The sequence below is a fragment of the Capricornis sumatraensis genome, chromosome 14, assembly GCF_032405125.1.
Source record: "Capricornis sumatraensis isolate serow.1 chromosome 14, serow.2, whole genome shotgun sequence".
Taxonomy (NCBI): Eukaryota; Metazoa; Chordata; class Mammalia; order Artiodactyla; family Bovidae; genus Capricornis; species Capricornis sumatraensis.
The window spans coordinates 37948954-37967661 of record NC_091082.1 but is presented as its reverse complement, the minus strand read 5'-3'; the positions used below and the strand labels follow the sequence as shown (position 1 = coordinate 37967661).

The window sequence follows — 18708 nt, the reverse complement described above, 5'->3', positions numbered from 1 at the left end:
GGGGGCTCCAAAATCACTGCAGATGGTGACTGCAGCCATGAAATTAAAAGACGCTTACTCCTTGGAAGAAAAGCTATGACCAACCTAGATAGTATATTCAAAAGCAGAGACATTACTTTGCCGACTAAGGTCCATCTAGTCAAGGCTATGGTTTTTCCTGTGGTCATGTATGGATGTGAGAGTTGGACTGTGAAGAAGGCTGAGCGCCGAAGAACTGATGCTTTTGAACTGTGGTGTTGGAGAAGACTCTTGAGAGTCCCTTAGACTGCAAGGAGATCCAACCAGTCCATTCTGAAGGAGATCAGCCCTGGGATTTCTTTGGAAGGAATGATGCTAAAAGCTGAAGCTCCAGTACTTTGGCCACCTCATGCGAAGAGTTGACTCACTGGGAAAGACTCTGATGCTGGGAGGGACTGGGGGCAGGAAGAGAAGGGGACGACAGAGGATGAGATGGCTGGATGGCATCACAGACTTGATGGACGTGAGTCTGAGTGAACTCCGGGAGTTGGTGATGGACAGGGAGGCCTGGCGTGCTGCGATTCACAGGGTCGCAAGGAGTCGGACACGACTGAGTGACTGAACTGAACTGAATTTATTCTGAGTACCTTTATTCTTAGTATCAAAACTATTTCAACAACATTATGTCATTTTGTCTTGGATAAATTGTAAAAAGTCAAAAATTTTCAACAATTATATTCGTATTATTAAAGAAAAAGAATCATTACATTAAGAGATAGTTGTACTCTGCTATTGATGATCATGAACATTTCTCCACTCTCCAATGCCTTAAATAAAATAAACAACCACAGTTCCATCTTGGATACAAAATTTCAATTTAACTATTTACTACTCTAATAACCATAGGTTTAAGAAATAAAAGTATTATTGTACTAAAGCCACTTAAGACATTTTAGTAGGCTCAGTTAAACAGGACCAAGTTTTTAGAAGCCAACCAAGATTAGCTGGGATTTACAAAAAATAACCTTCATTCTTGGGTCTGAATCAGAGAGATTAAAGAAAACAAACAATTTATTTTGCTTATGATTTTAATACAACAAAGTTTGCTTTTCTTTAAGCAGTCTGAAATCATTAAGCAAAATTCTAAGTAGATTATCAGCTGATGTAAAATTCCTTAAAAGTACTATAAAACTGCCCGAATTATTTTTTTAAAGGAAGCATTAAAAAACTCCTTCAATAATTTAAAACAGTATTTATGAAGACTTCAAAGATAATTTTAAAATTATAGTGTAATTATTAAGTATCATCTCACACTGGTCAGACTGACTATCAGGAAGTCTTCAAATACTAAAAGCTAAAGAGGGTATGGAGAACAGAGAGCCCTCTTACACTGCTGGTGGGAATATAAATTGGTATAGTCACCATGGAAAACAGAATCGGGCTTCCTTAAAAAATATATAATGGACATATATATAATATACATATATATATATAATGGAATTAGTCAAAAAAGGAATGAAATATTGCCATTTGTAAGCAACATGGATGAACCTGGAGAATATCATTACTAAGTGAAGTAAGTGAAATTAAGACAAATATCGTATCAGTGTAAGTCTTGTCTAACACTGTCTTTTAAAAGTGATTAAATACATTCTTACCTAGAAATTCTTTGTGATGCCTTTGTAATTGGTGTTCCAACAAATGCCTCAGGCAGCTCTGGATCTGGGAGAGAATATGCTACAGGAGAGGGTTCCTCTACATTAGGACTACAGAGAAAATAAAAATTTAACTTTTGATTATGTATCACAAAGAAGACTAAATTATCAATACAAACACTGTAAGAAGGTGAGGTTAGATGGGAAGGGGACTATCTTTTTTTCACCATGTATATTCTGCTTATTTACAAATAACAATGAATATAATTGGTTTCAAATTTAAGAACAAAGAATGTTCTTCTTTCAAGAAAAGTAGACAACACAAAACATTTTTCCTACATACACTAATAAGCTCTAAGGCTGGACTGTTTATGAATGCAGCTGATAACCCAGGGAAGATTAGCAAGCAGCATGATTGTAAAAGGTGTAAGAAAAACATACCTATTGTAGACAGAGATGCTATTTTCAGGTTCATTACTTGCCCAGATCTCTCCAATTTTAGATAACACATTATTGATGAAAGTAGATCTTGTTAACACAGTCCCGGTTACAGCCTGCTTTGGAACTGCTGATAATGGTTTTGGTCTAGAAACTGTGAAACAAAAAAGGTAGTATTTAATTTCATCTCTAACACCAGGATTTTAAAGTAGATAGACTAATATGGCAAAGTGATTGGAGAAAAAAAAACATGAGTAGTTCAATTATATTTGGTTTAGCAATATATGTGCAGAAATTTAACAATTTTGGCTTTTAGGAGATGGTGAAATAATTATTCTACATGTTTTCTAAAAGTCAGCAGTCTTCAAATGAAATCAAAAGAGTTCTGTCACTCTGCACTAAATAAACTAGAAAGTTTAAAAGTTCTAAGGAAGCTTTCGATTTCTTGGGGTAGAACAACCAATAAAAAAACAAACAAACAAAACCACAAAGCATGACTGTGATGAATCAAAGCAAAATTGAGCTAAACAGAAGATAACAAAGGTTTCAGAAGATAATCATTCAATATCTTTTATAGCACAATATTTTAGGACATTTTTCAAAGAAATCTTACCTTCTCGAAAAACTGATGATGCTGACAGATGGTAAGGCTTTGCTCGCTCAATGGCTAATTTTCGCTGGACTCTGGGAAGAATTTTCCCATATTGGTCTATTATAGAATTTCGAGTCACTGATCTCTCTCGCAAACGAGGATCACGATCATTCTATAGAATATAACATAACTAGTAAAAATTTAATCTTCAAAAATGTTAGGTGCTATGTCTATTATTTACATTTAAAATATAATTATGAATACATAAGAATACCTTCCTCCTTTCTACATACCTATTCTTCCAAACCAAAGACGTCATACACACAACCTAACTGCTTCATCAATTCTTACCCATCAATAAATTCTAAGTCTCTCCTTCCCAGCCTTGATCATTTACAACTAATAAAACCAATGATTTTCATTTAGTAAGCAACATGTTCCATCACACACACTTCTGTGCATCCTCACAAAAGATACTGTCATTCTACAATTAAGGAAACCAAGATTCAGAGTGTGTCCAAGCACACAGAGCCAATGAGCAATTAGTCCAACCCCTAAAGTCCATGCTTTTTGCACTATTTATTTCCTACTGTTGTCCTCTACCAATTGCTATTTTCCCTGAGTGAGTAAAGTAGTTAGTCTGGCAAGACTATGGGCAGATACCTTAACAGAAATGGCACATATAAAAGAACTGGATAAGTAACAACATCCTGTTTGTCAATTCTGCTACAGAAAGTGAGGATTTTCTAAATTTAAGATTATACAAAGCTCTTCTATAATGAAGTCATCTGTTTTCCCTATTCTCTTGTCCCCCCATAATAAAACAAGTTCAACTGTACCATAAGATTAATCTTCAGAGTCTGGTTCAGCTTCAAGGCAGGAATATAATTGGCACGCTGCAAATGGTGAACTAAAAGGAATTCATGATTCTGAACACTCGCACTGGACTGTAAAAATCTCACCAAACACTCCTAGAAAGAAAAAAATAGATTTGTAAGCCATTAACTTATCCTAAATCTCCAGATATAAGTTTACACTGACAAATCCTTACCTGCTCAGTGTCTGTGAATGGTAGCTTCAATAAATCCTCCATTAAGCCCATCTCCTGACAGACTTCATACGTATGCTTGAGCAGCTCCTCTATATTCAACCTATTAGAATGTTGTCGCAGTAAAGTCCAGGCCTCCACCATGCACCTGAAATCAATATTTATCAAAGTTTAGTTTTAGAAAAGCTATTTAAAATGTTCAAAACAAGACATCCACCTGAAGAATCCCAAAGATACTTTGTCCATGCATCTTAGTCGTGCCTGACTCTGCGACCAACATGGACTGTAGCCTGCAAGGCTCCTCCAACCATGGGATTTCCCAGGCAAGAACATTGGAGTGAGCTGCCATTTTCTCCTCCAGGGGATCTTCCTGACCCAAGGATCAAACTATCTCCTGCACTGGGTGGGTTCTTTACCAGTGAGCCATCTGGGAAGCCCCAAAAGATACTATGTACATATTATTTAAAAGTACTTTAAAATTTTATTCAATACTAATCACTGTGAAGTAGTAAAGAAAATAAGGCAGCTTTAAAAACTTTATCATAGAATGTTGACTATTTCATGTAATTTATTGAATATTCCACTGAAAATAAAAACCAGAATTGTTTTTGGATGGAGAATGGTTTTGAGTGTACGAGTTGTCTACTCTCATGATCATGGTAAATGGGAGCTGCAGCTCACTGTTGATGCCCAGCATCGTTAAGAGAAAATCACACTGCATATAGTTAGCTTAGGAAAAGACCAAAATTCAAACTATGGTTACTACTTCATATATGCATATTGCTTTGCACCATTTTAAAGTTGAAAAAATTATAAGTTGAAGCATCGTTAAGTCAGGGACCATCTGAACCCAAGAGTTCAAGATGACAAAAATCTAATGCAATCTGGACAGAACTGAAATATTCAAGTGAGATTCTTAAGAAAGTGACACTGAGCATGAGAAGAGTAGAAAAGAAAATGAACAAAGACCTAGAGGCAGAAACAGCATATTGTGTTTATGGGAAAATAGAGGACTTAGGTTAGCAACTCTTCTTAGTAAGATTTTGGCTTATCTACAGCAAGATCTGATTAGAGAACTTAGGTCAAATCAGACAGTTTTAGAAACCAAGTGGGGCTGCTGAAACATCCTTCTGTGAGCAGTAGGTCATTAAATGAAGCAATGTGTCTCATGATACACTGATAAGTAAAAATCAACATGAATAATAAGAATTTCTAAAAATTCAAACAATAAACAAAGCCTGTGAGTCTTTATGTACTTATATAAATAACAAAATGTCTTGAAAGACACATACTAAGATTAACAATGATAAGTCTCACATGTAGAAGTTTTGGAAGGGCTGATAAGTGTCAAAGCAGAAGCAGGCATAGAATAAAAAATGGCAAGTAGGTAGGAATAATTTTCTAAAAAAAAGTCATCATTCCTAATTTCAAGTGTATAGGTAATTTTGATTTTAATAGTCCAGTGGCTAAGACTCTGCATTTCCAGTGCAGGAAGCCCAGGTTCCATTCCTGGTAAGGGAAGTAGATCCCACATGCCACAACTAAGACCAGGCACAGCACCCCCTACCAAAAGCTTTAACTATAGTTTTTATTGAAATAATCACAAAAATTGAAATAACGACTTGCAAATAAAAAACTGACATGCATAAAAAACACAGAATACATGAACCAAGTTACAGCAATTAGTATTCATAATGAAAATGCATCTGAGGAAATTTTAGCAGCACTGCCCCAGACTTTCTGTAGATACAAAGTTTCTTGGGGAAGCAAATCCCACTGTTGGCCGTTCAGGACCCTAAAATTTTTATTGTTTGACTAGAATATTTTACATATTCTACAAAACTTATAAAAACAATAGTGCAAATAAGTAAAACATTTAGGGGTATTACCTAAAAATCTACATCTGAAATTGCCTTGCACTCCTTTTTCTACCAGGACAGGCATGACAGTGTGGTTATTATAACCTGAGTATCTAAGAGAGGTAGTTTTTTCCCCCAAAATAAAAAATCTGGGAGTGTTAAAAATGAGCACACCATTTCTACAGAAAGAAAAATAGATAATGAAGATGAATGAACATCTAATCATTAATTTTAATATAAAGAAATAGAGGAAGTGAGTATAATAAAATCTTGTATCTGTTAAATCTGATGTAGGATGGGTATATGGAATTTTCATCATACTATAGTACTATTCTACTTTTGCGTATTCTGGAATCTGCTTACAAAATGCTTGAACCAAAATAAATTTCAGCTGCATCAAAAATTTAAACGATAAAACAAAAATCACAAAGTAGTAACAGAACCAGCGAGAAGATTAAATAATATTGAAATAGAAGAAACAGTCATAAAACATTGGCAACTCTAATTTCATAAAATAGCTCTTCATGAAAAGATGCATTCTACTATTATAGTGAGACTAATCACATTAATATTACCATTTTCACCAATCAACTGGATAAATGTCTAACTAAAGGGTATAACACAAAGTGAGACGCACATGGAAGGTAATATGCCTTATCAAAATTAAAATTGCAAATATCCTTTCACTCAGTTGGAGAGGAAATGGCAACCCACTCCAGTATTCCTTCCTGGAGAATTCCCTGGATGGAGGAGCCTGGTGGGCTACAGTACATGGGATCACAAAGAGTCCAACACGACTGAGTGACTAACACTTACACTTTTCACCCAGTAATTCTACTCCCAGGATTTTACAAAATAAATTTGCACTTGTGTAAAATGGGTGGTTACTCATACATCGCAGTGTCTGAAATGGCATAAGATTAAAACCACCCAAATGTTCACTAAGCGAAGGCAGTTAAACAAATCCTGGTACATCCACATAATGAACTATCATGCGATGATTAAAATAAGGAAGCTCTTTATATACTATCAGGAAATGAATTCCAAACTAAATAACTTTTAAAAATATGCTGCAGATGGATGACAGCATGTATTTTTTAAAGGGGGGAGGGGTGGCAATGACATACATGTGTATTTGCTCAGTATGTCCCAGAATGTCTCAGGAAAGAGGCACTAGAGATTACTAACACTGTTTGGGTACTGTGAGGAAGCTTAGGTGGCTGCGAATTTACTGTGTATCCTTTTGTAATTTTAGAAAAAAGCATGTAAATATCTTACTATTCAAAAAACAAAAAGAACCGTATTCTTGCCTCTCTTCTCCCAGCCTATATACATACAGGCTTCCCTGGTGACTGAGATGGTAAAGAATCCACCTAGAATGCGGGAGACCTAGGTTCAATCCCTGAAGATCACCTGGAGAAGCGAACAGACACCCACTCCAGTATTCTGGCCTGGAGAATTCCATGGACAGAGGAGCCTGATAGGCTACAGTCCATGGGGTCGCACATATATAAAATATTATATATATGCTATATATAATATGTGTGTGTGTATATATATAAAACACACACACATATATATACTTATTTTGCTGCAGGAGGTCTTAGTTACAGCACACAGGATCTTCACTGTGTCATGTGAGATCTTCACAGCTCACAGATTCTCTAGTTGCCACCCAAGGGGTTAGTTGCTCTGATGCATGTGGGATCTTTACTCCCCTACCAAGGATCAAACCCATGTCCCCTGCACTACAAGGCAGATTTTTTAACCACTGGACCATCACAGAAGTCCCTGGATATGTTTCAAGTTTTCCCCTTTAAAGTATGATATCCTCTCCCAGTGAGCAGATATACGAGGTAAGAGTCAGATTAATTTATTTATAATTTATCAAACACTAATCTAATAACAGTAAGCATACCTGAAAGCAAAAGACAAATGATAGTATATTTTTCTCAGTTTCTCCCATAGCAGGAGAAGGCATAGTTACCTCCAACTTCAAGAAACTGACGATCCATTTTGGGCCAACACTTAAACATAAATTTTAAAATAAGTAACTCTCATATGCCCACTACTCTCCTGCTCCTCATGGCAGGAAGGCATGACGCCAATAAAAGCAGTAAGAAAATCACTTCAATTGATGAAAGGCTAAAACTAGCATGCTAACAGTAAAGTTAAGAAATGTATGGGCGTTCTTGGCAACACAGCAAGAAGACAGCCTTAGAAACACCCCTGTGACAGGCTCTAAAAATGACAGATCAAATATAAACAGTCTTTTGAAATGGATCATAGAGATCACAATGAAAAAAAATTCAGAAATGTAAACAAGCAACTACTGATTTCCAGTGATTAGTGTAAAAGTTAAAATATTAGGAAAAGATGAATCATAAATAAGAGAAAGTTGTTGTAGCTATGTTAACAATTACTCGTGATGATTATTCCACAATAAGAGGTTCAAGTCATTAAAAAATAACAATTTTAAACTCTTATGTACCTAATACTGTATTCAAAATATAAAAAGTTAGCAGTATTACAAGGAATAGACACATATGCATTAGAGGAGGCAATATGCAAACATTTCTTTCTTATTCATTTTTTTAAGTTTATTTTTCGGTTGTGCTGCAAGGCATGCAGGATCTTATAGTTTCCCAACCAGGGATCGAAGCTCACTCCCTGTCCTGGAAGTGAGGAATCTTAACCACTAAACCAACGAGAAGTCCAGCTAACGTTCCTTCAGTCAGTTCAGTTCAGTCGCTCAGTCATGTCCGACTCTGCGAACCCACGGAGAGCAGCACGCCAGGCTTCCCTGTCCATCAACAACTCCTAGAACTTGCTCAAACTCATGTCCATCAAGTAAGTAATGTCATCTAACCATCTCATCCTCTGTAGTCCACTTCTCCTGCCTTCAAACTTTCCCAGCACCAGGGTCTTTTCCAATGGGTCAGTTCTTTCCATCAGGTGGCCAAAGCACTGGAGTTTCAGTTTCAGCATCAGTCCTTCCAAAGAGTATTCAGAACTGATTTCCTTTTAGAATAGACTGGTTGGATCTCCTTGCAGTCCAAGGGACTCTCAAGAGTCTTCTCCAACACCACAGTTCAAAAGCATCAATTCTTCGGCTCTCAGCTTTCTTTATAGTCCAACACTCACATTCATACATGACTACTGGAAAAACCATAGCTTTGACTAGATGGACTTTTGTCAGCAAAGTAATGTCTCTGCTTTTTAATATGCTGTCTGGGTTGGTGATAGCTTTTCTTCCAAGGAACAAGGGTCTTTTTATTTCATGGCTGCAGTCACTATCTGTAGTGACTTTGGAGCCCAAGAAAATAAAGTCTGTCACTGTTTCTACTGTTTCCCCATCTATTTGCCATGAAGTGATGGGACCGGATGCCATGATCTTCATTTTCTGAATGTTGAGCTTTAAGCCAACTTTTTCACTCTCCTCTTTCACTTTCACCAAGAGGCTCTTTAGTTCTTCTTCACTTTGTGCCATAAGGGTGGTGTCATTTGCATATCTGAGGTTATTGATATTTCTCCCAGCAATCTTGATTCCAGCTTGTGCTTCCTCCAGCCCAGCGTTTCTCATGATATACTCTGCATGTAAGTTAAATAAGCAGGGTGACAATATACAGCCTTGACGTACTCTTTTTCTTATTTGGAACCAGTCTGTTGTTTCATGCCCACTTCTAACTGTTGCTTCCTGACCTGCGTACGAGTTTCTCAAGAGGCAGGTCAGGTGGTCTGGTATTCCCATCTCTTTCAGAATTTTCCACAGTTTATCGTGACCCACACAGTCAAAGGCTTTGGCATAGTCACTAAAGCAGAAATAGATGTTTTTCTGGAACTCTCTTGCTTTTTCCATGATCCAGCAGATGTTGGCAATTTAACCTCTGGTTCCTCTGCCTTTTCTAAAACCAACTTGAACATCTGGAAGTTCACAGTTCACATATTGATGAAGCCTGGCTTGGAGAATTTTAAGCATTTTCTTTGGCATTGCTGTGAAAACTGACCTTTTCCAGTCCCATGGCCACTGCTGAGTTTTCCAAATTTGCTGGCATATTGAGTGCACCACTTTCACAGCATCATCTTCCAGGATTTGAAATAGCTCTACTGGAATTCCATCACCTCCACTAGCTTTGTTGTAGTGATGCTTCCTAAGGCCCACTTGACTTCACATTCCAGGATGTCTGGCTCTAGGTGAGTGATCACACCATCGTGATTATCTGGGTTGTGAAGATCTCTTTTGTACAGTTCTATATATTCTTGTCACCTCTTCTTAATATCTTCTGCTTCTGTTAAGTCCATACCATTTCTGTCCTTTATCGAGCCCATCTTTACATGAAATGTTCCCTTGGTATCTCTAATTTTCTTGAAGAGATCTCTAGTCTTTCCCATTCTGTTGTTTTCCTCTATTTCTTTCCACTGATCACTGAGGAAGGCTTTCTTATCTCTCCTTGTTATTCTTAGGAACTCTGCATTCAAATGGGTATATCTTTCCTTTTCTCCTTTGCTTTTTCACTTCTCTTCTTTTCACAGCTATCTGTAAGGCCTCCTCAGACAGCCATTTTGCCTTTTTGCATTTCTTTTTCTTGGGGATGTTCTTGCTCCCTGTCTCCTGTACAATGTCACAAACCTCCATACATAGCTCATCAGGCACTCTATCAGATCTAGTCCCTTAAATCTATTTCTCACTTCCACTGTATAATCATAAGGGATTTGATTTAGCTCATACCTGAATGCTCTAGTGGTTTTCCCCCCTTTCTTCAATTTAAGTCTGAATTTGGCAATAAAGATTTCATGCTCTGAGCCACAGGCAGCTCCCGGTCTTGTTTTTGCTGACTGTATAGAGCTTCTCCGTCTTTGGCTACAAAGAATATAATCAATCTGATTTCGGTGTTGGCCATCTGCTCCATGTGTAGATCATATTATGGAGTCACAATGCAATTAAGAGAGAAAAGAATTTTTTAAACTGTATTTGTACATTAAAGCGTCTAAATAATATGGAAAGAAAAAGATCATAATGATAATTAAAAATACTTAGAAAAAAAATAATAAAAATTGTGGGATGATGCCAAAGTAATATGCAGAACATTCATATTTACATTTTTATGTTAGTAAAGATAAAAGGTTGAAAATGAGAAACCAACTTGAGTTAAAAAGCACAGCAGAATGAAATCCACAGAAAGTGGAAAGAATAAAGATGATTATACCTATACAGAAAGGTTTTCCAGCTATATTGTACTTCTATTTTACTAAAACTGAACAGGTAATGTTAACAGCTGAAAATCTGAAACTGTTACTTTGAGGCTATCGTGTACTGTGCATCATGATTACTTTTAGGTAAATCTATTTGCCATAACTGTGATGGTATGTCCATAAAGAAAGCTCATATTAACTGAAAAGCTACCAGCATCAAGGTTTCACAGAAAGAGAAAGATGATCTTAATAAAGAAGAGGTGGTAGAGGATATAGGCAGGAGTTAGGCTGGAAAGTTAAATAAATGATGCAATGATGGTTAACTCAAGAAGTTTCAATATACCACCCTTTACTGGGCTTCCCTGGTGGCTCAGACCATAAAGAATCCCCCTGCAATGTGGGAGACCTAGGTTCGATCGCGGGGTTGGGAAGATCCCCTGGAGAAGGGAACGGCTACCCACTCCAGTACTCTTGCCTGGAGAATTCCACAGACAAAGGAGCCTGCCAAGCTACAGTCCATGGGGTCTCAAAGAGTCAGACACAACTGGGCCACTTTTACTTTCACCATCATTTACTAATGATTTACTACTTGCAACTGCCAATAGTGCTTATGCCATTTAACTAAACCTCAAAATGTTGCAAAGCAGTCATTATTAACCCAGGAGGAAACCCGGGCTCAGAAAGGATAATTTAACTGCTTCTGAAATATGTTTCAGAATGTAGCAGAATTCAGGTATAAATTCAGATCTATCTGAGTCCAAAGACTGTCAACTGTTACAATCAGTAACTATTCCAATATTGTCATTTTAAAATGTAGATTAATTAATATAAATTCACACAACAGCTAGAAAACCGAACACCACCTCAGTAATTATTTTAAAAATTTATTGAATTTGAAAGCATGTTATCTCACAAATGGCATTCTGAGTGGCCCTTTGTTTTAACTTCTGCACCTACTGTAAAAGACACTTAATGATGCTATTTTTCTAGAGACTACATAACCAAGGCTTTACTGTACTTGAGAAATACAGTTTTGAAATTACATTATATAAAGGTTGCATTATTATAAACATTATCAAGTACTAGAACTCTTTAACCCATTTATTAAGCATTTATGTTCTTTAGCTTCTTTAACTTTTTGTTCTTACATTCATTCTTGATTTGTTCAGCTGAGCCAAATACTTTAAGTAGTTTAGCAGTTCATTACTTTTGAGGACATTGTAAGTTTCAATGTCTAACAAGTCTATTATTAAATTGCAGATCTGTCTGAAATGTAAAGATCCAATCCTCTCTCCTCAAAGCTGTATGGTTCATAAATGACAATTTGGGGTGAGAAATGGCCAATTTTTAAATATATAAAGAAAATATAAAATGAGTCAACCAGTAAGATTCAACAAAAAACCAGTATGAATTAAATAAAAATAGTTACAATCTAAGAAGTTCCAGTCCCAAGTTTCCCAACTACCTGGGTATTAAGAAAACCCAATAACCAGACCACTGTATTCCCAATCATGCCACTTAATTGTCAGTTAGCATATACATGACAAACATAATTATTTGAGCAGCTGTGTATTGCTGTAACACAACAGCAAAGTTAAAGAACTGCAACACCCAAGCAATCAAGACTAACAAGAATATCAGAGTATCGTCACTGGAATATACCGTCAAAGAATATAATTTATTAACTCAGCATAAACTTCGTTCTTTCTCTATTTCTGGCTGCTTCTCGGCATAATCAAACCTCAACTGTCCAAGGAGAAAACTGTCAATACTGCCAGGTAGAAACCAACATAATTTTTAAACCTCAGTCTGATTTCCCCTTTTACTCATTACTTCTTTTATTCATCTTATTCTAGGTAAAAGGTGCTTTACATTCTTCTCAATGATGAAAGATGAAGAACATAAGAATACTGTGCAATGCAACCAAGTCAAAATACATATTGCTCTATTTCACCAGTTCCATTTTATTAATACATGGCCAAGAGTTCAACTGTACTTTCGAAACAGGTACTCACCTATTAAAAAGCAGAACAGTGAGGTGAAGGATAACATCTCTACCACTGGACACTGTTGGCTTCATCGTCTGAATGTACCTGAGGGCCTGTCTGTGCTCGCCCTGACTCATGAAGGCTTCAATCATCTTTGAATGTTGCCATGACACAGGTTTTGCAGTAGCTGGGTGAAACAGCAGATCCAAACCACTCTGCAAAAATGACAGTGAAAACTGGTGAATTAAATATAACGCTTTGCACTTTGAAAAAAAAAAGGGCAATATACTAAACCTAGGCAAATTAAACTAAAACCAGTTTAAATATATCTGAAAATATCTACTTTACTATATATTTTATTTTAAATAAAAGCCTTATCAAAAGCCTCATACTTTTGAGATCTTGTCAAGTGAGTATATAAAATTTTTCCATCACCAATTTCATACATCAATGTCAAATTCTGGCTTCTCTGGTTCACCCAACACACCAAATATATCTGTAACATAAAAATCACTATATTTGCACTACTGGTAATTGTTTGTATGTTTCCTTCTTTAGACAATAAGGCTCTTGGGGTTCTAAACTATTTTACCTTTGTATATTCTTGTTGCCTGAAATGGTGCTTGGTGAAGGTACTGATTAAACTAAATCCTTAAAATACCTCCGGAAGTAGACTATGTCATATCTTTAATATTAAATGTATTTTTCCTAAAATTCTAATAGCTTACAAAAGCTTAACATTCTAAATGACTATACAGACTTACCTCATAGTCATTATGATCTATCAGCCAAAATCCTTGAATAAGTTTAACCTGGCCCCAAGAAATGGCAAAGGCAGTTGGAAATGATTCAATGGAAGTATCCGTTTTGTTTGGAAAGGAATACATAATATCAAGTAGCAAATAAATAGTCTTTAAAAAAAAGAGGATTAAGGACAATAAACAAAAAGAAAAACTCCTACATATATATCTGCAATAGGTAAAAATAGAAGGTAACAGAAAAAAGGCTTAAGACAGTTTTATTAAATGTCAGTAGAGCCAACCCCACAAACCTTATTCATTCTGTATTAAGTACCACCACAAAGGTACATTGTCCCCTGGAGGAAGAAATGGCAATCCACTCCAGTATTCTTGCCTAGAGAATCCCCACAGACAGAGGAGCCTGGTGGGCTACAGTGCATGGAGTCACACGCGACTGAAGCGACTTAGCACACAGGCACCACAAGAAGATGAACTAAAGCATACTTTCTTCACTGAAGTTAGCAGATTAACAAGTTTAAGAAGCAAAGCCACAGATGAAATTCCAGTTATCCAACAAACCCTGGCAGTTTAAGCAAACACATTATTTATTTCATAAATTATGAATAAAACTATGCATTTTGACTAAGAAATAGACATTAGTACAAAAATCTTATTTAAGAGACCACAAGGCCTACCTAGGTAATTTAAGCTAATGCATTCCCATCCAGCACATAAAATCTCATAGAGAATGACCACTTGCTAGCAATGTTCTAGAGCTGTCTTTAACTTCGGGAATGTCTTGGACACATTTGAGTCTGATGAAAGCCAAGAACTGTAACTCTAGAAAATAAACATAAACATTTTGCACAGTTTCAAGGTTAACGGAAGACCATCTGAATCCAACCAACAGGTCCTGGATTAAGAATCTTTCCTTTAAAACAAATTCAAATGTGAAATTGAGATTGGATTAGATGCATAAGGGTCCTATTACTCTGACAGTGTATGATTTTGGTAATATGTGCATTACTTGATAAAATTTTAAAGGATACAACAGAATGCTTGCTTGCTTCAGTAATGTTGTCTAGTAGGTATATGTCAAGTAACGCCTATTAAAAAAAAATTCAGTGCATTTTACATATTCATTCATTTACGTCCCTTGTTTTTCCCAAGCCCATGCCAGGTATGAAAAATCCAATTAAGCATTCCTCCCTCTCCCAGCCCAACTTTTGAGACTAAATGATATCATGTTTTGCAAACCTACATGTAGACTAGTAGGAGGGTATTTTCCTGTGCCTCCTTCATCCCGTTTCCACAACTTCTCTACTCGATCTCCTAACTGAGAAATCATTCCATCAATCATCAAGCAATCAGGGTTCCACTTCCCTCTGCAATAAGGGCAACATTAAGGATATTGAGCATTAGTGCTAATTATTATTATCAAAACAACCAGCACCAAACTCTTAAAAGTAATGATCTCAACTATCAAAGGCAGAAGAAATTTGAGGACAGGATCCCATCATGAGAAATCCGGACATCAAGTAGTTAGTCAGATAAACCCTGAAGAAGCCTCAAGTTTGGTTATTAGCCAAGTCAATTAGTGAAGGTCAGGTTCCAGGGGAGAACGTGGTCTAGTCAGCAAAATGCTGTTTACTTTTTACCACCTTGAGCAAACTACCAAAGAGCATGACATCTGAGTATAGAGAAAGTAAACACTGTAGTTCAAAGTCAAGAAGTTTCACTTTCAGTTTTATCACCTGGACTAGTTTTTAAACCTCATTAATCCCCTCCTAATATATATTATTGAGCATATACAGGTGATAAGCAGATACTGACCTTGTCTGTTTCCTCATCTAATATTAGTAACAAAAATAGCAGTTACTACCTATTGGATGAAATTTTCTTGAATAAGGCATTGAAAGAAGTATCTTGCATATATTTTATTTCATCTTTATATTTACTTTATATTGACTTTATAATTTGTGACAAATAGGATTAGTCCAACCTGCTCAAGGACATACACTTAGGAAATAACTGATCTAGAAATTTTAAATATACCTTATAAATTTCCCAAGTCTATGCTCACTATCCTAGATTAGTTATTAGTTATTCTAGTCTAATCCTAGATTAGATTCTGGATCCTCTAACTATGCATAACTTTATATAGGTTTCCAAGTGATTCTGACAACAAACCTGAAATCAGGGTTTGGGAATAATTGCTCTAAATGTTATAATCCACTCCACAATTCTGTCATTCCAACTTGAGGAAGAAGGCTATTTATAATTCCAAGGTAGAGTCATGGCTGTAAAACATTCCTCTTTTTTCCTTTTATTACTTTTATATCTTTATTTCAAAGGACCAACCACATATGTATTTAAGGGGAAAGGGGAGTTTATATTTAAAGAAAACAGAGATAAAGGCAATAAAGAAAAAAATGGATGAAGTGCTGAAATGCAAATGTTAATACAAAGAATGTAAAATAACTAACACGATATTTTCAGCTTTAATTACAGTTGCTTCAAGTCTTCTTCTCAATAAGAATACTCAGGAAAATGTATACTTAAATTATAGAATCTCCTCCAATAAATCAATCATGTGGTAAACAGATTTAGGAAATAATAAATAGCTATATTCAAATTCTAAAATAAAGATGTAAACAGTAGGTCAAGGCAAACACTACAACTAAAATAGTAATGCTGGTTACAAATTCATATACTTTACTGAGAATTCCACCCCTTTAATCTTTTTTTTATAACATAATGAATTCTACTCTAAGAAAGCTTTGATTGCTCATACAAGTAACTTCTAAATGGTTTTGAAGGCTCTGGATGCACTGTACCTTGATGAGCGCTCACACCTCTGCCGACGACTGGTGTAGTAACTCTGAATTACGGGGTAGTTGTAGCAGAACCTTGACAACTGCACGGTGTCATCTAGATGTTTCATAGGAGTTGGAAAAAAGCTAGTAATATTTCCAAAATACTTGCCATAAACTTACATAATTGATATTTTACTACAATTTTATGATGTTCTTTAAATTGCAGGCTTCTTAAAGTAATAAAAGAACACTGCACACCGCTTTAGTAACAGATGCATAAATGAGAAAACTGAGTGTCTCAAGAAAGTCTTGTAACAACAGGATGCCAGTTAAAGACCCTGGAAAAACTATTTCAGAAAATTATTTTACTCCCTTAGGCACAAATGATAATCTAAAAGTAAGCAAATTCACTATCTGTTCAAGGAAAAATCTAAGAGAATTATGAAAGAATAAGATCAACAGTAATTATGCACAGTGGCAGATACACTTCTAAGTCTGTGAATCCTGGAAATACAAGAAGTTGGAGACGTTTGTTCTACACAAATGTAGTAAAAGTCAAATTCTCTAATTCCTGGTATTAGCATGAATTATTAGATAAAATGGGGTAAGTAATTGATGGCAAAAAGTATTGGTGAATAACCATATTAATAGAACCTTGAAGAGAAAAAGATGGACAAATTAGATTTTAAACTCATACTTCTATGGATCTAAATTATAGCTGGTGATATCACTGAGCTCATCTTCAGAAGCCATGTTTTGTCAAATGTTCTTTTTGTTAACCAAGCAAACAAGCATGCAACACCTGTCTATCAGGCGTGGGTGAAGCACTGACGGCACAAAGAGAATGCAAGGACAGAAGGCAAGAATAAAAGAAAACACAAGAGAGCGGCAGAAGAAAGGAAACCCCAACAACAGGACAACAGAATTATAAACATTTAAGAAGAGTTTCCATTAATATTTATAGATTAAGGAAATATTTTACCTAAGCCCTCTGGTAAAAGGCCAGAATGAGAGAACCAAAGAACCACTTGTGCATACTGACAGATGAGCTGGGTGACCATATACTTATTGCTTAAATCCGTAAGACCTGTGAAGAGTTGAAATCAGTTGTTTAGTTTTCAATTTATCAACAACAAAGGAAAAATCAAGGCACTCTATAGTTTTCAAAAACAGTAACTACTTGGTGATTTTAAACAATATGCATGTATTTTTAAACAAATTTAGCTTGAACAAATAATCTCCAAACTGCTAAAGTAACTCAATGACTAAAATAGACATTTTAAGTAAATATGCTTCCATATCAGCTATACTCCCATTTAGCTAATTTCAATAATCAGATTTATACATTAAAACAAACTAGTACAGTATCATTAATACAGGCTGTTCAAACCAGGCCTTTATATGAAACTGGCTATTTTGTTTCAATGGAAAACCAGAGGAGAAAAATGATGAAGACCAACTCTATGCATAAAAACTTACATATATTTGTATGGAAATACAAAAAACCTCGAATTGCCAAAGCAATCTTGAGAAAGAAGAATGGAACTGGAGGAATCAACTTGCCTGACTTCAGGCTCTACTACAAAGCCACAGTCATCAAGACAGTATGGTACTGGCACAAAGACAGACATATAGATCAATGGAACAAAATAGAAAGCCCAGAGATAAATCCACACACATATGGACACCTTATCTTTGACAAAGGAGGCAAGAATATACAATGGAGTAAAGACAATCTCTTTAACAAGTGGTGCTGGGAAAACTGGTCAACCACTTGTAAAAGAATGAAACTAGATCACTTTCTAACACCGCACACAAAAATAAACTCAAAATGGATTAAAGATCTAAATGTAAGACCAGAAACTATAAAACTCCTAGAGGAGAACATAGGCAAAACACTCTCAGACATAAATCACAGCAGGATCCTCTATGATCCACCTCCCAGAATTCTGGAAATAAAAGCAAAAACAAACAAATGGGATCTAATTAAAATTAAAAGCTTCTGCACAACAAAGGAAAATATACGCAAGGTGAAAAGACAGCCTTCTGAATGGGAGAAAATAATAGCAAATGAAGCAACTGACAAACAACTAATCTCAAAAATATACAAGCAACTTATGCAGCTCAATTCCAGAAAAATAAATGACCCAATCAAAAAATGGGCCAAAGAACTAAATAGACATTTCTCCAAAGAAGACATACGGATGGCTAACAAACACATGAAAAGATGCTCAACATCACTCATGATTAGAGAAATGCAAATCAAAACCACAATGAGGTACCACTTCACACCAGTCAGAATGGCTGCGATCCAAAAATCTGCAAGCAATAAATGCTGGAGAGGGTGTGGAGAAAAGGGAACCCTCCTACACTGTTGGTGGGAATGCAAACTAGTACAGCCACTATGGAGAACAGTGTGGA

General features: G+C 36.0%; 1 protein-coding gene across 2 annotated transcripts in view; it reads right to left on the bottom strand.

Moving 5' to 3' along the window:
- AHCTF1 (AT-hook containing transcription factor 1) overlaps positions 1-18708 on the bottom strand; it is a 76185-nt gene that overhangs the window by 26384 nt on the left and 31093 nt on the right. For both annotated transcript variants that reach the window (XM_068986603.1, XM_068986604.1), the window contains exons 15-25: positions 17270-17374; positions 16309-16402; positions 14733-14856; positions 14521-14577; positions 13496-13642; positions 12759-12946; positions 3695-3839; positions 3483-3614; positions 2665-2815; positions 2055-2205; positions 1617-1724 (exon numbers count right to left, since the gene is read on the bottom strand). In XM_068986603.1, the coding sequence (XP_068842704.1) occupies positions 1617-1724; positions 2055-2205; positions 2665-2815; positions 3483-3614; positions 3695-3839; positions 12759-12946; positions 13496-13642; positions 14521-14577; positions 14733-14856; positions 16309-16402; positions 17270-17374 (1402 nt within the window). The remainder of the gene's footprint in view (positions 1-1616; positions 1725-2054; positions 2206-2664; positions 2816-3482; positions 3615-3694; positions 3840-12758; positions 12947-13495; positions 13643-14520; positions 14578-14732; positions 14857-16308; positions 16403-17269; positions 17375-18708) is intronic.